The 27238-nt window shown below is 41.0% G+C and overlaps 1 protein-coding gene across 7 annotated transcripts in view; it reads left to right on the forward strand.

Annotated features, from left to right (window-relative positions):
- NBEA (neurobeachin) overlaps positions 1-27238 on the forward strand; it is a 752331-nt gene that overhangs the window by 88359 nt on the left and 636734 nt on the right. For 5 of the 7 annotated variants that reach the window (XM_077159015.1, XM_077159017.1, XM_077159018.1 and 2 more), the window contains exons 5-6: positions 4279-4400; positions 9345-9471. In XM_077159015.1, coding sequence (XP_077015130.1) covers positions 4279-4400; positions 9345-9471 — 249 coding nt within the window. Of the gene's footprint in view, positions 1-4278; positions 4401-9332; positions 9472-27238 lie in introns of all 7 variants that reach the window. The other 2 variants (XM_077159019.1, XM_077159021.1) reach the window with 1 other exon arrangement.

The following is a 27238-nucleotide window of genomic DNA, read 5'->3' on the forward strand; positions in this document are numbered from 1 at the left end:
CTTCCTATTACAAGTTTTATAAGATGCTTCCTTACATTTTCTTCTAAACATTTTATGGTGTTAGCTCTAATGTTTAGGTGTCTGATCCATTTTGAGTTAATTTTTGAATAGGATGTGAGATATGGATCCTTTTTCGTTCTTTTGCATGTAGGTATCCAGTTCTCTAGGCACTACTTAGTGAAGAGGTGACCCTGTCCCAGGTGGACTGGCTTTATCACCTTATTGAAAATCAGTTGTCCATAGATGAGAGGATCTATTTCTGAACATTCTGTTCAATTCCATTGGTCAGGATTTCTTTTTTTATGTCAGTACCGTGCTGTTTTGACCACTGTAGCTTCGTAATATGCTTTAAAATCAGGTAGTTTGAGACCTCCTAGTTCATTTTTCTTTCTCAAGATATTTTTAGTGATTTGAGGCACCCTTCCCTTCCAAATATATTTGATTATTGTTTTTTTTTTATTTCTACCTAGTATGGTTTTGGGATTTTAATTGGTATTGCATTGAATCTATAAATCAATGTGGGTAGACGACATCTTAACTATATTTAGTCTTCCAAGCTATGAAAATGGTATGCCTTTCCATTTTTTTTTAACTCTTTTGCAATTTCTTTTAGCAATATCTTGTAGTTTTCTGCGTGTAGGTCTTTTGTATCCTTAGTTAAATTTATTCCTAAGTATTTGATTCTTTGGGTTGCTATTGTAAATGGAATTTTCGTCTTGATTTCCTCCTCAGATTGCTCATTACTAGTGTATAGAAAAACTGCTGATTTTTGGCTGTTGATCTTGTACCCTGCCACTTTTCTCCACTCATTTATTTGCTGTAGTAGTTCTGCTGTAGATTTTTCTGGATTTTTGACAAATAATATCATGTCATCTGAAACAGTGAGAGTTTTACTTCTTCCTTCCCAATTTGGCTGTCTTTTATTTGTTTTTCTTGTCTAATTGCTCTGGCTAGAACTTCTAGCACAATGTTGAATAACAGTGGTGACAGTGGGCATCCTTGTCTTGTTCCTGCTCTTAGGGGAAAGCTTTCAGTCTCTCCCCATTGAGGATGTTGTTAGCTGTGGGTTTTTCATATGCTCCCTTTATTGTTTTGAGGAAGTTTCCTTCTGTTCCTATCCTTTGAATTGTTTTCATCAAGAAAGGATGTTGAATTTTGTCAGATACCTTTTCTGCATCAATCAAGATGATCATGTGGTTTTTCTGCTTTGATTTGTTGATATGGTTTATTACATTAATTTTTTCTTATGCTGAACCATCCTTGCACACCTGGAATAAATCTCATTTGGTCATGGTGTATAACTCTTTTAATGTCTTGCTGGATTCGATTTGCATGTATTTTGTTGAGGATTTTCACATCTATGTTCATTAGAAAGATTGGTCTGTAGTTTTCTTTTCTTGTACTATCTTTGTCTGGCTTTGGTATGAAGGTGATTCACAGAATGAGTGAGGTAGCTTTTCTTCCTCTTCAGTTTTGTACTTTTTTAAAGTTTGAGGAGGATTGGTGCTAATTGTCTCTTGAATGCTTGGCAGAATAGACATGTGAAAACATCTGTTATTGGACTTTCCTTTTTTTGGTGAGCTTCTTGATGATTGATTCATTCTCTTTTCTTGTGATTGGTTTGTTGAGGTCATCTGTTTCTTCTTGAGTCACTGTTGATTGTTTATGTCTTTCTAGGAAGTTGTCCATTTCATCTGTGTTGTTTAGTTTATTAGAATTTAGTTGCTTGCAGTATCCTGTCATTACCTCCTTTATTTCTGCAGGGTCAGTGATTATGTCTCCTCTTCTATTTCTGATTTTATTTATTTGCATCCTCCCTTTTTTTTTTTTGGCAACCTGGCTAAGTGTCCATTGATTGTAATGATTTTCTCAAAGAACCAACTCCTGGTTTTTGTTGATTTTCCTGAATATTTCATGTTCTCAGTTTCATTTATTTCTGCTCTAATCGTTATTTTTTTCTTTTTGTTTTCTTTGGGGTTAGTTTGCTGTTCTTTTTCTAGTTCTTCCAAGTGGACAGTTGATTCCTTGATTTTTGGTTTTCTTTTTTAATATAGGCACTTAAGGCAATGAATCTCCCTCTTAGCCCTGCCTTTGCTGCATCCCATAAATTTTGATGTATTGTGTCTTCATTTTCATTTGCCTTGAGATACTTACTGATTTCTCTTTTAGTTTCTTCCTTGACCCACTGGTTGTTTAAGAGTGTATTGTTTAGCCTCCATATATTTGCTAATTTTCTGACCCTCTGCCTGTTATTGATTTCCAGCTTCATTCCATTGTGATCTGAGACAATGTTTTATATGATTTCAACCTTTTTAAATGTATTGAGACTTGGTTTGTGACCCAGCATAAAATCTATCTTTGAGAATGATCCATGAGCACTTGAGAAAAATGTGTATTCTAGTGTTGTGGGATGTGATGTTCTGTAACTGTCTGTTAAGTCTAGTTCTTTTATCATATAATAAGACTCTGTTTCCTTATTGATCCTCTGTCTTGGTGTTCTGTCCACTGAGGAGAGCAGGGAGTTGACGTCTCCAACTGTTATTGGAGAGGTGTCTACTTCTTCTCCCTTCTGTGTTGTCAGTGTTTACCTCATGTACTCTAGAGCGCTCTGGTTCGGTGCATCAATATTCATGATTGGATTACTCAGTTTTAATAAATCCCTCCAGTAAGGTTGCAGGTGATCTGTTTTTAGCCATATGAATATCACTTCCCTGAGAACTGAATATTTTTTATTGATATAAGTAAAAATACTTTTATTTCTCTATGACAAGTAGTATATATTCGATTTTTTTTTCAGGGATCTTGATGGACTTTACTCTCTTCCATTTTGCCTGATTTTCCCTGTTTTACTCATTTTCAAGAAGGATAGTTTTATCCAGAATATATTCTGTAGAAATGATAAAGCATAATAGGACCTAGAACTTCTGTAGCTATCATTTCACATAAGCAACACAGCCATATTTGATAGATAATATTATTTCCATTATGCAGCAACCATTTGGAAATGTATGACCACTTTGAGGTTATTTGTCGACCATCTGCTGAGGATTTTGTATGTTGTAAGTCCCAGTTCCTGACTCTTGGACCCTACTGTGCAGATAGGGACACAGGCAGCTTTTTAAAACTGAGATGCATAGATACTGCGATAGATTTAGGTGCTAGTGCTGTGGGAAAACAATGAAGAGAGAAATCGAGCTGAGATGGAACCAAGGAAAGTGTCACAGAAAATATAATAGTAGCCTGGTCTTGAGGGATAATTGGGCTTTTGCTGGAGTGAGAAGTGGGTAGACACAAGCAACATTTGTTCCGAAACGGGAGCTGTAAATGAACAGTTGGAATAGCCAGTGTGTTTAGGAAAACCTCGGAATATGGAGTAAGGGAATAGAAGAAAATCACACTGAAAAGCTTATGATCAGAGTGTCTGTGAAGAGTTGTATTAACTGAACAGATTTAGGCTTTATTTTGTATGTGAGAATTTTTCCAAATGGAAGCTACCTGGTTAGATTTCAGAAATATTGTTCTAAGCGATGTTATAGATTCTTGGGGACAAAAGGTCAGTTAAAAAATCATAATGGAAAATCATCTTTTATATGAAGGTATTTTGGATATCTTCTGGAAGATACTGTGTCACTTAGAATACTTGATTACTGACATCCAGTCAAGCAATCAGTTACTTAGAAAAGGCTGGTTTTCTTCAACCGCTTTTATCGATTAAGTCCTATGTTATTCGTAATATTGTGTGCATTCGAATCCTTTTTGGTCATAAATTTCAGTGGTTATGCTGCTGAATATCATGCTTTCTCCTCTTTTGTTTCAGTATCAGAGCATTTTACACATTATAACTTAATAATTTTATTCCCTCAGTATTGATTCCTGCATGCTTGTTTTTAGACTTTAAAGAGTGAATTTCCTTTAATGAAATGAAATATTACTGAAATCCCGAATCTAACATAGAGAAAAGTGAAAATGCTCAGGTATACGTGTAAGGGACTGTCTTGGTGAAATACTTCAAGGGACTCCTTGGGATATAATCTGAAAACTACTATATAATTTAGAGATGAAACAGTTCACAGACTCTGTGAAGACAATGCTTTTTTTTAAGTTAGTGAATAATATTCACATATTGTTTTGATAGGTTAATTGTTGCTGTTGTTTGTGTTTGTTCACGATCTTCTGGCATTTGCCATGATTGTTTTTTAATCTGCAAAAACTACATTTGACTTTAGTTATCACGTTTTATTTAACTGATACTTTGTATCTTATTTCACTTCTTTGTAGGCAATTGCATTGCCTCCTATTGCAAAGTGGCCTTATCAGAATGGCTTCACCCTTAACACTTGGTTTCGTATGGATCCATTAAATAACATTAATGTTGATAAGGATAAACCTTATCTTTACTGGTAAGTAATATGATTAGTTTTAGGGTATTTGTCGTGAAGATTTAATAGAGTATAAAGACAAAGTTGACTCACCTTTTTTTCCTGTTGATTCTAAGCCACCTGCTTTGCTGTTTTTTCAATTGCAGCTTCAGAGTCAAGGCTTACAGACCTTTTGCTATCTGGTCTATTTTAGTATAGATCCGTTTGGGGTCTTAATGAAAATTGCTGGTCCCTGATCAAGGAAAGAATAAACAAAGCAAACTCCTACCAGTTTTTATTTTCTTTGCCTCTTCACACAATTTATTCAATAATCAACTAAGATATGCTTTTAAATGGTAATGCCTTTGTAAGAAATGAGAATAAAATAAGCTAAATTATTGGGTAGGCAGCAGGCATAGTGGGCTTGACCTGTGATGCCTAGGATTGGCGAAGCAGCAGTGGGTTGGCCTGTGAGATATGAGGCACACCTGAGAGATAGGCAGCACACCTGTGAGATAGGAGGCACCCCTGAGAGATAGGCAGCACACCTGAGAGATAGGCAGCACACCTGTGAGATAGGAGGCACCCCTGAGAGATAGGCAGCACACCTGAGAGATAGGAAGCACACCTGAGAGATAGGCAGCACACCTGTGAGATAGGAAGCACACCTGTGAGATAGGACGCACACCTGTGAGATATGAGGCACACCTGTGAGATAGGCAGCACACCTGAGAGATAGGCAGCACACCTGAGAGATAGGCAGCACACCTGTGAGATAGGCAGCACACCTGTGAGATATGAAGCACACCTGAGAGATAGGCAGCACACCTGAGAGATAGGCAGCACACCTGTGAGATAGGCAGCACACCTGAGAGATAGGCAGCACACCTGAGAGATAGGCAGCACACCTGAGAGATATGAGGCACACCTGAGAGATAGGCAGCACACCTGTGAGATATGAAGCACACCTGTGAGATAGGAAGCACACCTGTGAGATAGGCAGCACACCTGAGAGATATGAGGCACACCTGAGAGATAGGCAGCACACCTGAGAGATAGGAAGCACACCTGTGAGATATGAGGCACACCTGAGAGATAGGCAGCACACCTGTGAGATAGGAAGCACACCTGTGAGATATGAGGCACACCTGAGAGATAGGCAGCACACCTGTGAGATAGGAAGCACACCTGAGAGATAGGCAGCACACCTGAGAGATAGGCAGCACACCTGTGAGATATGAGGCACACCTGAGAGATAGGCAGCACACCTGTGAGATAGGAAGCACACCTGTGAGATATGAAGCACACCTGAGAGATAGGCAGCACACCTGAGAGATAGGAAGCACACCTGTGAGATATGAGGCACACCTGAGAGATAGGCAGCACACCTGTGAGATAGGAAGCACACCTGAGAGATAGGCAGCACACCTGAGAGATAGGCAGCACACCTGTGAGATATGAGGCACACCTGAGAGATAGGCAGCACACCTGTGAGATAGGAAGCACACCTGAGAGATAGGCAGCACACCTGAGAGATAGGAAGCACACCTGTGAGATATGAAGCACACCTGTGAGATAGGAAGCACACCTGAGAGATAGGCAGCACACCTGAGAGATAGGAAGCACACCTGTGAGATATGAGGCACACCTGAGAGATAGGCAGCACACCTGAGAGATAGGCAGCACACCTGTGAGATAGGCAGCACACCTGAGAGATAGGCAGCACACCTGAGAGATAGGCAGCACACCTGAGAGATATGAGGCACACCTGAGAGATAGGCAGCACACCTGTGAGATATGAAGCACACCTGTGAGATAGGAAGCACACCTGTGAGATAGGCAGCACACCTGAGAGATATGAGGCACACCTGAGAGATAGGCAGCACACCTGAGAGATAGGAAGCACACCTGTGAGATATGAGGCACACCTGAGAGATAGGCAGCACACCTGTGAGATAGGAAGCACACCTGTGAGATATGAGGCACCCCTGAGAGATAGGCAGCACACCTGTGAGATAGGAAGCACACCTGAGAGATAGGCAGCACACCTGAGAGATAGGCAGCACACCTGTGAGATATGAGGCACACCTGAGAGATAGGCAGCACACCTGTGAGATAGGAAGCACACCTGTGAGATATGAAGCACACCTGAGAGATAGGCAGCACACCTGAGAGATAGGAAGCACACCTGTGAGATATGAAGCACACCTGAGAGATAGGCAGCACACCTGTGAGATAGGAAGCACACCTGAGAGATAGGCAGCACACCTGAGAGATAGGCAGCACACCTGTGAGATATGAGGCACACCTGAGAGATAGGCAGCACACCTGTGAGAGAGGAAGCACACCTGTGAGATATGAAGCACCCCTGAGAGATAGACAGCACACCTGTGAGATAGGAAGCACACCTGAAAGATAGGCAGCACACCTGAGAGATAGGCAGCACACCTGTGAGATATGAGGCACACCTGAGAGATAGGCAGCACACCTGTGAGATAGGAAGCACACCTGTGAGATATGAAGCACCCCTGAGAGATAGGCAGCACACCTGTGAGATATGAGGCACACCTGAGAGATAGGCAGCACACCTGAGAGATAGGAAGCACACCTGTGAGATATGAGGCACACCTGAGAGATAGGCAGCACACCTGAGAGATAGGAAGCACACCTGAGAGATAGGCAGCACACCTGAGAGATAGGCAGCACACCTGTGAGATATGAGGCACACCTGAGAGATAGGCAGCACACCTGTGAGATAGGCAGCACACCTGTGAGATATGAAGCACCCCTGAGAGATAGGCAGCACACCTGTGAGATAGGAAGCACACCTGAGAGATAGGCAGCACACCTGAGAGATAGGCAGCACACCTGTGAGATATGAGGCACACCTGAGAGATAGGCAGCACACCTGTGAGATAGGAAGCACACCTGTGAGATAGGAAGCACACCTGAGAGATAGGCAGCACACCTGAGAGATAGGAAGCACACCTGTGAGATATGAGGCACACCTGAGAGATAGGCAGCACACCTGAGAGATAGGAAACACACCTGTGAGATATGAGGCACACCTGAGAGATAGGCAGCACACCTGTGAGATAGGAAGCACACCTGTGAGATATGAAGCACCCCTGAGAGATAGGCAGCACACCTGTGAGATAGGAAGCACACCTGAGAGATAGGCAGCACACCTGAGAGATAGGCAGCACACCTGTGAGATATGAGGCACACCTGAGAGATAGGCAGCACACCTGTGAGATAGGAAGCACACCTGTGAGATATGAAGCACCCCTGAGAGATAGGCAGCACACCTGTGAGATAGGAAGCACACCTGAGAGATAGGCAGCACACCTGAGAGATAGGAAGCACACCTGTGAGATATGAGGCACACCTGAGAGATAGGCAGCACACCTGAGAGATAGGAAACACACCTGTGAGATATGAGGCACACCTGAGAGATAGGCAGCACACCTGTGAGATAGGAAGCACACCTGAGAGGCAGCACACCTGAGAGATAGGCAGCACACCTGTGAGATATGAGGCACACCTGAGAGATAGGCAGCACACCTGTGAGATAGGAAGCACACCTGTGAGATATGAAGCACCCCTGAGAGATAGGCAGCACACCTGTGAGATAGGAAGCACACCTGAGAGATAGGCAGCACACCTGAGAGATAGGAAGCACACCTGTGAGATATGAGGCACACCTGAGAGATAGGCAGCACACCTGTGAGATAGGAAGCACACCTGTGAGATATGAAGCACCCCTGAGAGATAGGCAGCACACCTGTGAGATAGGAAGCACACCTGAGAGATAGGCAGCACACCTGAGAGATAGGAAGCACACCTGTGAGATATGAGGCACACCTGAGAGATAGGCAGCACACCTGAGAGATAGGAAGCACACCTGTGAGATAGGAAGCACACCTGTGAGATAGGAAGCACACCTGTGAGATATGAAGCACACCTGAGAGATAGGAAGCACACCTGTTAGTGGCATCAGCATTCATTAGTGCCTCCCTGTTCTGGGCATGCTGAGCACTTAATGCACTAACTCATTTCATACTTGCCATGCTCTGAAGTGAGACTGCCCGAGTTCAAGTCCTGCCTTCACCACTTACTATTAATCCTTTGCTTTGATGCCTTCATCTGTAAAAGGAAAGGGGTGGCGGCAGGAATAATAGACTTATTCCGTAGGATTTAATGAGAGAATATATTTAAAGTACCTAGAACAATGGCTGATTCAGAAATGTGAATTTAGAAAATTGAGAGATATCATTAACTTCCAAACCCTATTAGAAAAGATTATATATAAATGTAATGAAAAGGAGTTTTAAACACATATCTGAGTTTTTCAAATATAAATTGGATTGAATTTCACAATTGGTCATTTTGGGAGATGATATGCTTATTTCAATGATACTTTCATTTTTCAAAACATTTAAAAATTTTCTGTGTTGTGATTGAATTCTCAGCTAAGGAGGGGATATTTCTCTAAAAGAAAACAGTTATGTTTCATAGCCATGTCTCTCTTTCTTTTTTTGATTAAAATTGTGCTTATTTGCTTGATTAACCATAATTTACTAAACTTAGATTTCATATTTTAAAAATATTGTTAACTATTTTCAAAAATATAGCAGAATTAGCAGGTTTTTAAAAACAGTAACTGGGTATAAATGATTTCTCTATTTGATAATTCTAGATGGTCCTTAAAAGTAGATGAAATCTACTTGGCAGGTTTTTGTTGGCCATTAATGTTTTCCCATGATGTGTGATATTTGAAACTGGAATTTTAAAAGGACCTATTATCTTCTTTTCCCAATTTAAATTTTAATTATTCTAACTTTTTATAATTTGGTCTTTTTTGGTACTTGTAAACCCCCTTCTTTATACTATAAAGGGATGTAGATTGTATTTTATAGTAATAGACATTAAGTATACAGTTCTTTTTATCAGAGAATATTTTACTATTCTCAGTTTTCTTTACAGTTTTCGTACTAGCAAAGGTGTTGGTTACTCTGCTCATTTCGTTGGCAACTGTTTAATAGTCACATCGCTGAAATCCAAAGGAAAAGGTTTCCAGCACTGTGTGAAATACGATTTCCAACCACGAAAGGTAGGTAGAAGTAAATATGTCACTGGGAATGATGTGATCCTGCCCACCCGCTGTCTTGAAGCTCACCCGTCCAGGCTTCTCTGCTGCTCTCTGTTACTGGTGTTCCTGTGACTCGTGATGCTTTTATCTTCCAGAGGGTCAGTCTTTTGGTCTCGCACAGCCTCCTTTCCCTCTTCCTCTCTTCCCCTCCCCGTACATTCTCCCCGCCCCGGGCCTTCTCCACTCAGCTCCTGCTGCACGTAGGCCAGAGTTGCAGGTGCAGAGAGGTGGCAGGGAGCTGAGAGGACAGAGTCCCTGCTTTCGAGGGGCGTTGGCTTCATGGGAAGTTTCGTCCAGTTTTCTCTTGTTCTTACATCCTGGGCTCTATTCTCATATTCTTATCTAACTTCAAGATATTTATCTCAATCTTGGAATATATAATACTGAGTTTCCTGTGCCCAGTCCCATGTCCACTCTTGTTCTCGAGTCTGCTGTTTGATCCCGAAGCTGCCATTTTCATCATCTTGTGCCTGAAGACAGCTCTGCCCTGCAGCCTCTTTGTAATGTCTGTTTGCATTCAGTTCTTCAGTCCTGCACAGTGTACTCCTAAATACCCTTAAAACATCTTTTCCTGATGCTTCTTCATACTGTTGATCCTGTGATCCTATGACTCTTACTTTGACAGGTTATTTTATATATTAACATCTGATTTAGATCCCTGATCATTTTATTCCACTGCTCAAAACAGTCGTTTTATTCTCACTGACTACAGAATGAATTCCAATTTTTATTTGTATTTCATGATTTTGGTTTTATTTTCTACTCTTTACAGATACTCTGTTAATCTACACATTTCACTTTTGCACCTCTTCCTCTTTGAGTGGCCGACCTCTGGCATGAAGTACATTTAGTAAAATCCCCTTATCTGCAGCTCTGAATCTGCAGCTCCTGCCTGTCCCTGTGCTCCATTTCATACCCCACCTTTTCTCTGGCATCCTTCTCCGATTTGCTTTTTTCTCCAGATAGAATCTTTCTTGTGTCATTTTATTTCAGTATTTCATCCGGCAGTTATTTCTTGTAAACCTGCATTATTGTTTTACATGTACATTATTTAGTAACTACCCTACACTTTTCTTTTTAAACTAAGATGTGTGTTGGATTCAGTGTCTCACACACAATATTGAACTTGGTAAACTCTCAATAAATACATGTTGGGTGTATGAACAAAATGTGACTTTAACAGAACAAAAACAACTCTTTGGCTCTTAGAAGCAAGCTGCCATCGAAGGGCCCTGTTGTATCCCAGAGGCTTCTGCACGTGGGTAGTCAGGGCACAGGGCCAGCGTGGGGAGACTGCCTCCCCTTACTGCTAAAGCTGCTTGGTTTGGGTTGTTCGCGGAGACACAATAAGGCGGGCTGTAAAGATGAGTTAATTTATAGCTTGGTGAAGTCGAGAGTCAGAGCAGTAAATGTTAATGTTAACATGGATGTTATGCTTATGAGAAAATGTTTTGCCTAGGTTTAAAGGAAAGCACAGTTATTTAGAATGCAAGTAGCTGACACATTCTCATGTATCATCATTTCGATACTGAACTTTGGCTCATACTTAAATAGCAAATATTATACAGAAATAATGTCTCTTTCTGTAATATTTTGCACATCCATGAAAACAGTACTGAAGTACTTTTAACAATTAGGTGATTAATTCAAGAATTAGTCAAAGACAAATTTCTGTATGTGCGCTGAGGAGAAATGCTTCTTTAATTATAGTTCTGAAGAAATGTTTGGACATTGGAGGAAACGTTACTGTGATTGTACTTCCTTGTTTTTCTCCCCTTCCTCTGTTCTCGCTCCTCCTTCCTTGACTCCCTCCCCTCTTCTCATTTGCTTTCCTCCTCATCTTTCCTTTTTGGCTCCCCTTCTTCCTTCTAGCCTTGCTTGGGTTAGGTCATCAGGACCAATTTTTTTGTTTCTTTTGTTTTGTTTTTTTGCATGGACAGGCACTGGGAATTGAACCCGGGTCTCTGGCATGGCAAGTGAGAACTCTGCCTGCTGAGCCACTGTGGCCTGCCTAGAGCAAGTTTTTAGACTACGCATTTGTTCTTCAGGTGTGTCTGTGTGAGTGCGTGCATGTGTGATTCTCTAGGAGCATCTTGTGTGCACACGCGTGATTCTTCAGGAGCATCTGTGTGAGTGTGTGCATGCGTGATTCTCCAGGAGCATCTTGTGTGCATACATGTGATTCTTCAAGAGTATCTGTGCATGTACATGCATGAGTCTTCAGGAGCACTTGTGTGCACGTGCATGTGTGATTCTTCAGGAACATCTGTGTGCATGTGCATGATTCTTCTGGAACATCTTTGCGTGTACATGCATGATTCTTCAGGAGCACCTATGTGCACGTGCATGATTCTTGAGGAGCATCTGTGCATGCGCACATGTGATTCTTCAGGAGCATCTTGTGTGTGTACATGTGTGATTCCTTAGGAGAATCTGCATGTGTACATGCGTGATTCTTAAGGAGCATCTTATGTGCACACATGTGATTCTTCAGGAGTATCTGTGTGCACACATGCATGATTCTTCAGGAGCATCTGTGTGTGCACACGCATGCACGATTCTTCAGGAGATCTGTGTGTGCACGTATGTGCGTGATTCTTCAGGTGCATCTGTGTGCGGGCACATGTGTAATTGTTCAGGAGCACTGTGTGTGCATGCACATGCGTGATTCTTCAGGAGCATCTGTGTGCATGCACATGCACGATTCTTCAGGAGTATCTGTGTGTGTGTGTGTGTACATGCGTGATTCTTCAGGAGCATCTGTGTGCATGTGCGTGATTCTTCAGGTGCATCTGTGTGTGCATGCACGTTTGTGATTCTTCAGGAGCATCTGTGTGTGCATGCACGTGTGTGATTCTTCAGGAGAATCTGTTTGTACGTGTGTGATTGTTCAGGAGCATCTGTGTGTGCGCATACTGTGTGATTCTTGAGGAGCATCTGTGTGTGCGTGCATGTGTGTGATTGTTCAGGAGCATCTGTGTGTGCGTGTACACGCGTGATTCTTCAGGAGCATCTGTGTGAGCATGTGCACGCATGATTCTCCAGGAACATCTCATGTGCACACGCGTGATTCTTCAGGAGCATCTGTGCGTGTACCTGCATGAGTCCTCAGGAGCACCTGTGTGCATGTGCATGCATGATTCTTCACGAGCATCTGTGCATGTACATGTATGATTCTTCAGGAGCACCACTGTGCACATGCATGTGTGATTCTTCAGGAGCGCCTGTGTGCACGTGCATGATTCTTCAGGAGTTTCTGTGTGTGCGCACATGTGATTCTTCAGGAGCATCTTGTGTGTGTACATGCGTGATTCTTTAGGAGCATCTGTGCGTGTACATGCATGATTCTTCAGGAGCATCTGTGTGTGCACATGCATGCACGATTCTTCAGGAGCATCTGTGTGTGCATGCACATGCGTGATTCTTCAGGAGAATCTCTGTGTGTACATGTGTGATTGTTCAGGAGCATCTGTGTGTGCATGTACGTGCGTGATTGTTCAGGAGCATCTGTATGTGTGTGCACGTGTGTGATTGTTCAGGAGCATCTGTGTGTGTGTGCACATGCGCGATTCTTCAGGTGTATCTGTGCATGCACGTGTGTGATTCTTCAGGAGCATCTGTGTGTGCATGCACATGTGTGATTCTTCAGGAGCATCTGCGTGCATGTGTGATTGTTCAGGGGCATCTGTGTGTGCATGCACGTGCGTGATTCTTTAGGTGCGTCTGTGTGTGCGTGCACATGTGTGATTGTTCAGGAGCATCTGTGTGTGTGCATGCACACGCACGATTCTTCAGGAGCATCTGTGTGTGCATCCACATGTGTGATTCTTCAGGAGTATCTGTGCGTGCACGTGCATGATTGTTCAGGAGCATCTGTGTGTGTATGTGTGTGATTGTTCAGGAGCATCTGTGTGTGTGCACATACGTGATTCTTCAGGAGCATATGTGCATGCATGTGCGTGATTGTTCAGGAGCATCTGTGCGTGTACATGTGATTGTTCAGGAGCATCTGTGCATGTACATGTGTGATTGTTCAGCAGCATCTGTGTGTGTGTGCATGTGTATGATTTTTCTGGAGCATCTGTGTGTGCACGCACGATTCTTCAGGAGCATCTGTGCATGTACGTGTGTGATTGTTCAGGAGCATCTGTGTGTGCGTGCACCTGCGTGATTCTTCAGGAGCATATGTGCATGCATGTGCGTGATTGTTTAGGAATATCTGTGCATGTACTTGTGTGTTCAGAAGCATCTGTGTGTGCGCGTGCATGATTCCTCAGGAGCATCTATGCGTGTACATGTGTGATTGTTCAGGAACATCTGTGTGTGTGTGCACGTGTGTGATTGTTCCGGAGCATCTGTCTTTCCACGATTCTTCAGGAGCATGTGCATGCACACATGCATGAGGATGTCATGTACTTTCAGATTTATGAATAATTTGTTTTCTATAAAATCAAATGTTAAACTTTCAGCTTTGATAATGTGGGAGACTTTTCTTGATGGAGAATCAGTCAATCCCAGTAGTCCTGAGTCTTGCTTTCTGAGAGTGGAGGCTGTTGTGGATTTCTGCTCCGTCAGCACGCTGGCTCCAAGGAGGGCGGGGAGGCTTTGCTCTTACTGGTCTGGCCATAGAGCAGCGCGGCCAGGTCGGAGCCACACTGACAGACACCAGGAGGAAATCCAGGGTTGTGTACAGGTGTTAGCTGGATGCGCAGGTGGGCTCCACTCTCCACCAGCGCGCACTGGGTGTTAGCTGGATGCGCAGGTGGGCTCCACTCTCCACCAGCGTGCACTGGGTGTTAGCTGGATGCACAGGTGGGCTCCACTCTCCACCAGCGCGCACTGGGTGTTAGCAGGATGCACAGGTGGGCTCCACTCTCCACCAGCGCGCACTGGTTGTTAGCTGGATGCACAGGTGGGCTCCACTCTCCACCAGCGCGCACTGGGTGTTAGCTGGATGCGCAGGTGGGCTCCACTCTCCACCAGCACGCACTGGGTGGCCACACCTTGCTGCTGCCGAGGCTCCTGTCTTGGCCTCCGGCAGTGGGTGGCCCCCTCTTTGGGCTCTGTCACCCACAGCAGTGTGGCCGCACCCTCCCGTCAGCCCTCCTGTGGTGGGAAAGAATGTCTTTTCTATGTCCTTTTTCCTTTTGTGTTCATTTGCTTATGAGACCCATGTATTTTTGCCACATATTGAAGAAAATATCATTTTCAACAATATTTTCAAATAAAATTTTATATTTTATAGGATTATAATAAAACATTCGCTTTCTGTTTAAGGGATAGTTTCTACCAAAGAATATTAGTTCGGCAATCATGTTTTAAAAATTGGAGAATATTTTTAAAAAGCAATGATTCTGAATAAATCTGTGCATTAGGATGGGGATTTCTGTTTCATGTGGGGTCATTAGTATCTCCCTCTGTCATTTCTGATTGTATTTATTTGCATCTTCTCTTTTTTTCTTTCTCATTCTAGCTAAGAGTTTGTCAATTTTATGATCTTCTCAAAGAACCAACTTGTGGTTTTAATTCTGTTGTTTTTTTCTCAGTTTCATTTCTGTTCGGATCTTTTAATTTTTTCTTTCCTTCTGCTTACTTTGGGATTAGTGTGCTGTTCTTTTTCTGGTCTTTCCAGGTGTCCAATTAGTTTTTTGATTTCTTTCTTTTAAGGTAGACTTTTGTGGCTATAAAGTTCCCTTTGGCCACTGCCTTCACTACGTCCCGTAAGTTCTGATATGTTGTGTTCTTGTTTTCATCCTCTCAGAATGTTTACTGGTTTTTCTGACCCACCAATTAGGAACCTGTTGTTTAACCTCCATATATTATGAATTTTCCAGTTCTTTGTCTCTTGTGGATTTCCAGCTTCATTCAATTGTGGTCAGAGAAAGTGCTTTGTATAGTTTCAGTCTTTTAAAATGTATTGAGAACCGTTTTGTAAAGCAGCATGTGGCCTGTCCTGGAGGGTGAACTCTGAGCACTTGAGAAGAGTGTCCGTCCTGCTGTGGTAGGGTGTGGTGTTCTGTGTATGTCATGGTTAGGGACAGGTGTCAACTTGGCCAAGTTGTGGTACCTGTTTATCTGATTGGGCAAGCGCTGGTCTGTCTGTTGCAATGAGGACAGTTCATAGGATTAGGTCATGATCACGTCAGCTACATCCACAGCTGATTCCATTTGTAATCAGCCAAAGGGGAGTGTCTTCTGCAATTAGTGATGCTAAATCCAATCATGGGAAGCCTTTTAAGGAGGACTCAGAGGAGATAGGTTCCATTCCTGCTTTGGCTGGTGAGCCTCTCCTGTGGAGTTCATTCAGGCCATCCATCGGAGTCATCGACTTCGCAGCCTGCCCTGTGGATTTTGGGCTCTGCGTTCTTACGGTCACGTGAGATACTTTCATAAATTTTATATTTGCAAGTATTCCCTGTTGATTCTGTTTCTCTAGAGAACCCTAACTAATACAGTGTATGTCTGTTAGGACTAGATCACTAATCATATTATTGAAGTTCTCTGTTCCCTTATCAGTCCTTTGTCTCGATGTTTTGTCTGTTGATATGAGTGATGTATTGAAGTTTCCAACTATTATTGTAGAGTGTCTGTTTCTCCCTTCAGTTTTGCCAGTGTTTGCCTCATGTATTTTGGGGGCACTGTGGTTATGTGCATGAATATTGATCTTTATTATTTCTTTGTGGTGGATTGCCCCTGTTATTAAAATATAGTGCCCTTCTTTGTCTCTTACGATGGTTTTAAATTTAAAGTCTGTTTTGCCAATATCATTATAAACAGCCCAGCTCTTTTTTGATTACTATTTGTGTGGAATATCTTTTTACAGCCTTTTGCATTCAACCTCCTTGTGTCTTTGGGTTTCAGGTGAATCTCTTGTAACAGCATATAGATAGATCATACTTTTTTTTTTTCCATTCTACCAAACTGTGTCTTGATTGGAGAGTTTAATACATTAAAAATCAGTATTATTACTGTAAGGGCAGTCCTTATTTCAGCCAAACTTTCTTTATTCCTTTTAGTTTCCCTTTCTGATAATCCTCATTTTTACACGCTTCTCCAAGCCTCCCCATCCTGTATTTTCCTTTCAACCTAGAGAATTCCCTTTAGTACTTCTTGTAGGGCAGGTCCTTACTGACGAACTCTCTCTGCTTCTGTTTATCTATGAATATTTTAAGCTCTTATTTTTTTGAAACAGTTTTTATTATGAAATATATATACAGAGAAAAGAAAGAAAAACAGTAATTTTAGAAGTGCACTTCTGTGTGTAGTTACAGAACAGATTTCAGTTTCTTATGGGCTACCATTCCACCAGTTCACGTTTTTCCTTCTAGCTGCCCCTAAACCTTGGAGGCTAAAGGAAATATCAGTCTAATAATTCAGCAGTCATGCTGGTTTGTTAATCCAGTTTTCTGTTTTACACCTCTTCCTTCTCCTTTGATCCTCCTCCCAATCTTTAGGGATCTTTGGGCAATGCCCATTCTGTTTCACATTGAGAAGGGGTGTTGACACAAAGGATGGGGGATGTAATTGGTTGATAATCTTGGAGAGTCTGGTCCCTCTGGGTTTCAGCATTTATCTGGCATAGGGACCATCTGGAAATTATAGATTCCAGGACAGTGAACTTAGTCCATGAAACTTTTAAAGAGTCTCAGTTCGAGCCATAGGTATTCTTAAGAGTTAAAAGAAGTGATGTTGTTTGGGGTTTCAAACCATGGCAGTTAGCACTATCTAACTGAAGCCTTCATAACAGTCAACTCCAGAATAGCCTCTTAACTCTATTTGGTTTTTCTTAGTGACTGGTCCTTTATTTTATTACGCTTCTCTTCCCTGTTTTGGTCAGGAAAGCATTGTTGATCCCATGGTGCCAGGGCCAGGCTCATGCTAGGAGTCATGCTCCACGTTGCCAGGGAGACTTTCACCCCTAGATGTCATGTACCATGTAGGGGGCAAGGGCAATGATTTTCCATGTAGGGTTGGGTTTAGAGAGAGAGTGGCCACATCTGAGCAACAAAAGAGGTTTCCTGTAAGCTACTCTTAGGCCTCATTATGGGTAGTCTTAGTTTCTCCACTATAGAAATGTTTCATTTTCTTGGGACTCTCCAGTGGTTGAAAGGGCACCTGGAATTTTCCAGATGAGGAAATTTAATAGATCCATATATTTTTTTCTTATTCAGAACCTCAAGGGACTCTACCATTACTTTTTTTTTCTACCATAACATTTTAATTATCAGCTCACCATAGTCTGAGATATAGCTGGATATTAAGCTATACAGAATTACAAGGCCTCATTCCCATTCTGGACTCCAGGAGTTTGGGTTGTTTAAATGAGCTCTCTAGACAGGTTGATTTAGATTGTGTGTTACAGAAAATTTAGGTTCTAGACACAATAAACCTCTCTGCCGTTGGTCTCAGGCAGTAGGTGAAGCTCTAGAGTATACACACTGTTGTTGTTTATCCTGTCTTCTGGTTTACCCTAGTCTCAGCCAGACTGGATTTGTTTTTATCTCTAAATGAAGCCTAATCTCCTTTCAGTTTAATTCAAGTATAATTGTGTATAGCTATGCTAGCTTTCAGGGCTGTGGCACTCCACTTCGGGGTCCCGGGTGTCAGAAAGTTACTCAGAGTTCCAGGGAAACACCAGCTGATACACAGATAGCTCAGCAATTCAGAATCTAGAAATACACTCACAACTTCAGACTAAGTGTGGCTGGTATAAGAGCTTACACTCGAGGCTCCAGTTTTTCTGTATTTTGTGAATGAGACCTTAGCACATTTGTTCTTTTGTTTCTTGCTTATTTTGCACAATACGTTGCCCCCAAGGTTTATTCAGTTCGTTACATGCCTCTCCACGTCCTTCCTTTTTGTAGCTGCACCATATTCTATCATATAAATATATCATTGTTTGCCATTGTACTTCTCAGGCATTATATACCCTTAGGCTCCCTCTGTCTATTGGACTTCATGGTACTGTCCAAGATAAACTAATGATGTCTTACGGTATCCTAACTTGGTTGTACAATCAGCAGCACTCTCAATTTTAGACAATTTTCATTGGTCCATAGAGACAAAGAACTGATAAACACAGCCTCACCAAAATATCTAATCAAAGCCTCCCCTTATCTCTTGTCCCTTCCCCCTAATTAGTTGCCCCTGGTAGTGCTGTGGTACTTTTGATATCTTCCTGTTAACTATTGGCCCATAGCGTACATTTTTAATTTCTGTTATTGACTCTTTGTCCACTGTTGAACCTTTGAAATGGTTCATGCGAAAATTTATTTATAATTGTAGATTTGATCAGTGGGATGTGTGCAGTATACATCCCCTGTTGATCATAATCACCTTCAATATGGCAGTGTTACTTTTAACCCTGCTAATTAGCTACCATCACTTATCTCTGTTCCTTTGCGTTTATGTTCACCCTCATTGGTAACCATTCCCCCATCTCTAGCTATTGTGTTCCTCTAGATCTGCTACATTCTACAATGTAACCTCTGAGATTACCTTTACCAGAGTCACAATAGTGAAATCAGGCAGTATCTGCCCTTTTATTTCTGACTTACTTCACTCAGCATTATGTCCTCCAGGTTCATCCTCATTGTCAGGTGCTTTGGGACCTCATTTCATCTTATTGCTACGTAAAATTCCATCATATATCACATTTGGTTTTGTTGATCCATGGTTGGATTGTTTCCATCTTTTGGCAGTTGTGAACAGCGCTTCCATGAACATTGGTGTGCAAACCTCTGTTTGTCACTTCTTGCAATTCTTCTGGATGAATACCAAGTTTTGTATATACCCAGGATGATAGAGTAACTCAATATTTAGTTTTTTGAGGAATTGCCAAACTGTCTTCCATTGTGGCTGCACCATTATACATTCCCACAGTGAATGAGGTTTTCTGTTTCTCTATATCCTCTCCAACATATTTAGCTGTTTGTTTAATAGTAGCCATTCTTGTAGGTGTGATGTTATATCTCATTGCCATCTTGATTTGCATTTCCCTTATAACAAGTGAAAAAGAGCTTCTTTTCATGTGCTTTTTATTCGTTTGTATTTGTTCTTTGGAAAAGTGTCTATTCATATCCTCTGCCTGCTTTTTAATTGGGTTATTTTGTTGTTGAACTGTATTATTTCTTTGTATATGCAGGAAATTAAGCCTTTGTCAGATATTTGGTATTCTAGTTTGAAAGCTGCTGGAATGCGATATACCAGACACAGAGCAGATTTTAAAGAGGAGAATTTATTAAGTTGTAAGTTTACAGTTCTAAGGCTGTGAGAATGTCCAAATTAAGGAAAGGCTATGAAAACTAATATGCCAATCTAAGGCATCCAGGGAAAGATACCTTAGTTCAAGAAGGCTGATGATGTTCAGGATCTCTCAGCTGGAAAGGCACATGGCGAACACGGTGACATCTGCTAGCTTTCTCTTCAGTGGCTTCCCCAGGCCTCTCTGGTGGGCTCTGGTGGCTCTAAAGCTTTTTCTAAAATCTTAAAGGGCTCCACTAAGCAAGCTCAAGTTGAATGGGTGGAGGCACATCTCCTTGAAACCATCTAATCACAAGTTACCATCCATATTTGGGTGCGTCACATCTCCATGGAAACAATACAAAAGGTACTGCCCAGCAGTATTGAATGAGAATTAAAGAATATGGCTTTTCTGGGGTACACAACAGATTCACACCAGCATATGTGGTTTCCAAATATTTTCTCCCATTGAATTGGCTGTCTCTTTACCTTTGTCACAAAGTCCTTTGTGGCACAGAAGCTTTTGATCTTAAGGAGCTCCCATTTGTCTTTTATCCTTTGCTGCTTGTGCTTTAGGTGTAAAGTTTATGAAGCTACCTCCTATTACTAGATCTTGAAGATGTTTCCCTATATTTTCTTTCAGAAGTTTTATGGTACTGACTGTTTCAATTTTTAATACATTTTGAATTAATTTTTTATATGATGGTAAGGTTAGGGATCTTCTTTCATTCTTATGGTTATTGATATCCACCTCTCCCATGCCCATTTATTGAAGAGACTATTTTCTTCAAAGAGAGTCCCAGTTCAGTGGATTTGTAGAAGTTCAATTTTCCATACGTTTGGTAGTCTGTCTCCACACTCTCAGTTTGATTCCACTGGTCAATGCTTCTGTCTTTGTGCCGGTACCACGCTGTTTTGACCACTGTGACTTAAGCTGTAAAATCAGAAGTGTTAGTCCTCCCAATATAATTTTCTTTTTTTGGCTATCTTTAGCTATTTGGGGTCTCTTTCCCTTCTGAATAAATTTGATAACTAGCTTTTCCATGTCTTCAAAGTAGATTGTTAGAATTTTGATTGGTATTGCATTAAATCTGTAGATCAAGTTGTAGAATTGACATTTTGAGGATATTCAACCTTCCTATCCATGAATCTTTCCATCTATTTAGGCCATTTTAAAATTTCTTTTAGTAATGTGTTGTAATATTCTGTGTACAAGTTCTTGGCATCCTCGCTTAGGCTTATTCTTAGATACCTGATTTTTTTGGTCACTATTTTGATGAACGTTTTTCTTTGTCTCCTCAGATAGGTTATTACTTGTATATAGAAACATTTTTATGATTTTGTACATTAAACTTTTATCCTGCCACTTTGCTGAATTTATTTCTTAGGTCAAGTAGCTTTGTGGTAGATTTCTCAGAGTTTTCAAAGCATAGTCTTCTGCAAATAATGAAAGATTTACTTCTTCCTCTCCTTTTGAATGTCTTATATTTCTTCTGTCTAACTGAATATTTTGTATTTCTTCTGTCTAATTGCTCCAATCAGGACTTTTAGTCCAGTGTTGTAATAGTGGTGCCAGAGGGTGTCCTTGTCTTGTTGCTGATGTTGGGGTGAATGCTTTCCATCTCTCAGCATTGAGTACGATGCTGGCTTGGAGTTTTTCGTAAATGCCCTTTATCATATGAAGGAAGTTTCTTTCGATTCCTACCTTTCCAAGTGATTTTATTAGGAAGGATGCTGGATTTTGTGAATGGTTTTTCAGCATCAGTTGATAATGAGCATGTGATTTTTCTCTTTCGATTTGTTAATGTGCTGTATTACGTTGACTGATTTTTTTGTGTTGAAACACTCCTAGTGTAAACAACACTTGGTTTTGATGTATAATTTTTTAATAGTTCATTGGATTTGATTTGCTAGTATTTAGTTGCGAATTTTTGCATATATGTTCATTAGGGAGATTGTTATGTAGGTTTATTTTCTTGTAGCCTTTTTATCTGGTTTTGGTATTAAACTTTTGTTAGATCATAAAATGAGTTAGGTAACTTTCCTTTTTTCTCAGTTTTTTACAAGAATTTGAGCAGAATTGGTGTTAATTTTTTTTTGGAATGATTGATAAAATTCCCCTGTGAAGCCATCTGGCCCTGGGCTTTTCTGTGTGGGAAGATTTTTGATATCCGATTGGACTTCTGCTTTTAATAGGTTGTTGAGAATTTCCATTTCCTCTCGAGTCACTGTAGATGCTTTGTATATTTCAGGGAATTTTTCCATTTTATCTAAATTGTCAACTTTTTCATGGATAGTTGTTCATAGTATTCTCTTAGAATTTTTAAAAATTTCTTCAGGACCCATGGTAATGACCTTCCATTTTGTTTCTGATTCTTATTTGTGTCCTCTCTTTTTTTCCCCTTGTTAGCCTAGCTAAGGGGTCCATTGATTTTATCAATTTTCTCAAAAGTAAAAAATGAAAAAAAAAACTTTTTTCAAAAAATATTTTTATTGACAAAGCTATGAAAAGATTCTTAATATACGAACATTCCATGCTTGGTCTACAATCATTGGCTCAAAATATCATTACATAGTTGTATATTCACCACCATGATCACTTCTTAGAACATTTGCATCACTCCAGAAAAAGAAATAAAAAGAAAAAAGAAAAAACACATACATACTATACCTCTTACCCCCCCCCTCATTGACCACTAGTATTTCTATCTTCCCGATATATTTTAACCTTTGTTCCCTCATTTTTTTCTATACCCCTTACCACTCCCTTTCATTGATCACTAGTATTTCAATCTACTGAATTTATTTTAACATTTGTTCCCCTTATTATTTGTTTATTTTTTAACCCATATTTTTTACTCATCTGTCCATACCGTAGATAAAAGGAGCATCAGACACAAGGTTTTCATAATCACACAGTCACATTGCAAAAGCTGTATCATTATCCAATCATCTTCAAGGAACATGGCTACTGGAATACAGCTCTACAGTTTCAGGTACTTCCCTCTAGCCTCTCTAATATACCTTAAACTAAAAAGGGAATATCTATATAACACATAAAAATAACCTCCAGGATAACTTCTGGCTCTGTTTGGAGTCTCTCAGCCACTGACACTTTATTTTGTCTCATTTCTCTCTTCCCCCTTTTGGTCAAGAAGGTTTTCTCAGTCCCTTGATGCTGAGTCCCACCTCATTCTAAGATTTCTGTCCCACGTTGCCAGGAAGGTTTACACCCCTGGGTCATGTCCTAATCTCCCAAGGGGACTTTTTAAATGCTTTTTTATTCACTGTTCAGATCACTCTGGAATTTAGCAGTGCATCACACTAACCCGGACAAAGCTGCAAAATCTCATCCCCTGTTCAATGTTCCATGTACTTAGGGTGTTCAATTAAACTGTCCATGTAAGTTGAATTAGGAAATACACTAGTCAAAATACGAATTTTGTACCAAAAAAACATTTCTTGCTTTAGTCTCACACAGAAGTTGAAGTTTCAAAATGTGAATGACCATCTATTTTCAACACCCTGCAATATTGACATTCCTTTGTTCTTCCTCATGCAGAAACATTGAAAAAACAACTTTTGGTTTTGTTGATTCTGCTATTGTTTTATTGTTCTCCATCTGGTTTATTTCTGATTTAATATTTTTTTCAATTTTTGTTCTTTTATTTGCTTTGTGGTTGGTTTGTTGTTCTTTAATTTCTCCAAGTGAACAATTAATTGCTCCATTTTTGCTTGTTCTTGTTTTTTAATATAGGTATTTATGGTGATAAATTTCCCTCACAGCACTGCTTTTGCCACATCCCATAAATTCTGATCTGTTGTATTATCACTATCATTCTTCTACAGATACTTTCTTCTTTGGCCCTCTGATTATTTTACTACTGTGCTATTTAAACTCCATATATTTGTGATAGCTCTGGTTCTTTGGTGATTATTAATTTGCATCTTCATTCTCTTGTTTTCAGAGAAAGTGCTTTGGATAATTTAAATCTTACTAAATTTATAAAGATTTATTTTGTATCCCGGCATATGATCTCTCTTGGAGAACTTTCTCTGCACTAGAGAAGAATGTATACCTGATATTTTGGAGTAAAGAGTTCTGTGTATTTCTGTTACATATAATTCACTTATCACATTGTTTAGGTTCGTTATTTCCTTGTTGATCTTCTATCTGGTTGTTCTATGTATAGAGGAGAGTGGTGTATTGAAGTCTCCACTATTGGTGAAATGTCTGTTGCTCCCTTCAGCTTTGCCAGTGTTTGTCTTAGGTACTTTGGAACTCTTTGATTGGGAGCATAAACATTTATGAATGTCTTGGTGAATTGTCCTTTTTGTTAATATGAAGTTTCCTTTCCTCTTCCAAAGCTCCATATTTATATTTAAAGTCTATTTCATTTGATATTAGTATAGCTACTCCTGATTTCTTTTGGTTATGGCTGCAGAGAACAATTTTTTCTGTCCTTTGAATTTCAATCCATTCGTGTCCTTGCATCTAAGATGCATATCTAGTAAACAGCATGTAGAATTTATATTTGTATCTTTTAATTGGTGGGTTCAGTCTGTTAATGTTCAAACTTGTTATTGTAACGGCAGTTCTTAAATCTACCATCTTACTTTTTATTTGTCAGAGCTGTATATTCTTTTCCTACTCCCGTTATCCTTTAAATTACCCTTGGTTCTCTTCAGTTCTGTCCTTCTTCAGCTCTCCCTCTCTCGTCTTTGTTCAGCTGAGAGCAGTCCTTTAATATTTATGGAAGGGCAGATCTAATGCTCTCAGCCTTTGAAGTTCTAAATCTCTCCCTCAGTTTTGAAGGACAGCTTGACTGGATAAAGAATTTTGGCTGGAAGCGTTTTTCATCCAGAATTGTAAATATCATACCAGTGTCTTCTTGTTCAACACAGTCTTCGGTGTTTTCCCTTGTGTGTAGGTGCTCCTTTTCTTGTGCTGCTTCTAGGGGTTTCTTCGTTTCGTCAGCATTTGGCAGCTTGCTTAGTGTGTGTCTGGGGGTAGGCCTATTTGAGTTTATTGTACTTTGGGTTCTTTGGGCCTGACTGATTTGCATATTTATTGTTTTTATAGGGTTTGGGATGGTTATCCCGACTCTGTCTTCAGCTGTCTTTCCAGCCCTCTACTCTTCTTCTCCTTCTGGGACTGTTGTGTGGTCTTGTTGTCCATCATTTCTCTAAGACCCAGTTTCATTTTATCCATCTTTCCTGCATTTGTTCTTTTGTGTGCTCTAGTTGAATTGTTCTGTCTTTTAACTTATTCTTCCTTCTCCTTCTTCGAGTCTGCTATCATGTGTCTCTAGTGTATTTCTTATTGGGTCTACTGTACATTTTGTTTCCGTGAGATCTGCCACTTTTCTTTTTCGTCTTTCATATTAGTCTTTATGTCTTCTCATGTCTTCCTGATAGCCTTTATTTCTTTGTGAACATTCTTGAGTAGTTGTTCCATATGCTGTTTCCTATCCAGTGGTTTGGTTTTTTTCATTTGAATGGGCCATGCCTGTCTGTATCTTCACATGCTTTGTGATTTTCTCTTGTGTTTGGGGCATTTGATTATCTTCATAAGATTATTTTGTAAGTTTATCTCCTTCACTCATCTAAAGTTTCGTATTTACTTGGTTTTGTGTGAAGATTCCCTTTTGTCTTTGGTTTGTCAGTAATTCTGTGGCAGGTACAGTTCTCCTTGCGGGTCTACCAGAAGCTTGGCAGGGACGCAGGGTTAGTTCAGTGGCTGACTGCCAGCCCTCCATGCAGGAGAGCCATGCTCGATTCCTCGCCTATGCACCCCAATAATAAATAAAATTAAAAAAATAAGGAGTGAAAAAGTTAGAAAGTATACTTCAGGAATAGTAGATATTGAAGTTAGAAGAAGACACCCCAGTATACATTGGGAAATGCCTCAGAGTGGTGCCCACAGAGAATAGAGAAAATAAAAGAAGTTCTTAAATGAACAATAAAAAATTTGAATATGAAAAATTATTTACATATAGAAATAAAAATAAATTAAATAATGAAAATTCGGACTTCTGGAGAAGATGGCGGCATAGTAAGACGCGCGGATCTTAGTTCCTCCTCCAGAACAACTGCTAGGGGAGTAGAAACGAACGATACAGAACAGCTCCCAGAGCCACGACAGAGATCAAAAAGACAGCGTACCCCATCCTGGAACGGCTGACTGGCTGAGAGAACCCGCTCCGGTGAGATCGCCGAGGGGCACAGGCTTCACCGGCGGGGCGGCAAGCGGCCGGAGTTCCTCCCTTCCCCCTTGCCGGGCCGGCTGGGAGAATTGGACAGGCGGTCCCCTCAAGCCGCGGTGGCTGGTGCCCACACCACGTGCGGCCCCCCGGACCAACTGAGAAAATTGGATCGGAAATCCCCAGGCCGCGGAGAATGGTGACGGGTGGGGGAGGCCCTTCCAAACCCGTGACTCCCCGGGAACAGTGCACTCTCCCGGGCGGGCTGCGGCGGCTGGCGCCCTCCCGCCACGCTTGGCTCCCCGGGGTGACTAGGAAATTCGGACAGGCGCTCTCCCGGGCTGCGGTGGCCGGCGACCGTCCCCGCTTTCGGACCCTGGGCCGACTGGCACCCTTCCAAGCCACTTGGGCTGGCGAAACTCCCTGACGGCGAGAGTTTTCCAAAGTTAAAGGACCCACAGCACCTTTTACTGCTGGGACCCTCAGACAAACGTGGGCCACGAACGCCACCTACTGGGCAGGATAAGAAAAACAGAACCCAGAGATTTCACAGAAAAATCTTCCAAATTGTTGGGTCCAGCACCCAGGGATATCTGACTAAATGCCCAGACGCCAGCAGAAGATAACGGATCACGCTCAAAAAATTGAAATTATGGCCCAGTCAAAGGAACAAACTCAAATGAGATACAGGAGCTGAGACAACTAATGCTGAATATACGAACAGAAATGGAAAACCTCTTCAAAAACGAAATCGATAAATTGAGGGAGGACATGAAGAAGACATGGGCTGAACAAAAAGAAGAAATATAAAAACTGAAAAAACAAATCACAGAACTTATGGAAGTGAAGGATAAAGTAGAAAAGATGGAAAAAACAATGGATACCTACAATGATAGATTTAAAGAGACAGAAGATAGAATTAGTGATTTGGAGGATGGAACATCTAAATTCCAAAAAGAAACAGAAACTATCGGGAAAAGAATGGAAAAATTTGAACAGGGTATCAGGGAACTCAAGGACAATATGAAACGCACAAATATATGTGTTGTGGGTGTCCCAGAAGAAGAAGAGAAGGGAAAAGGAGGAGAAAAACTAATGGAAGAAATTATCACTGAAAACTTCCCAACTCTTATGAAAGACCTAAAATTACAGATCCAAGAAGTGCAGTGCACCCCAAAGAGATTAGACCCAAATAGGCGTTCTCCAAGACACTTACTAGTTAGAATATCAGAGGTCAAAGAGAAAGAGAGAATCTTGAAAGCAGCAAGAGAAAAACAATCCAT

This window comes from Tamandua tetradactyla, chromosome 4 (assembly GCF_023851605.1).
Source record: "Tamandua tetradactyla isolate mTamTet1 chromosome 4, mTamTet1.pri, whole genome shotgun sequence".
Lineage (NCBI taxonomy): Eukaryota > Metazoa > Chordata > Mammalia > Pilosa > Myrmecophagidae > Tamandua > Tamandua tetradactyla.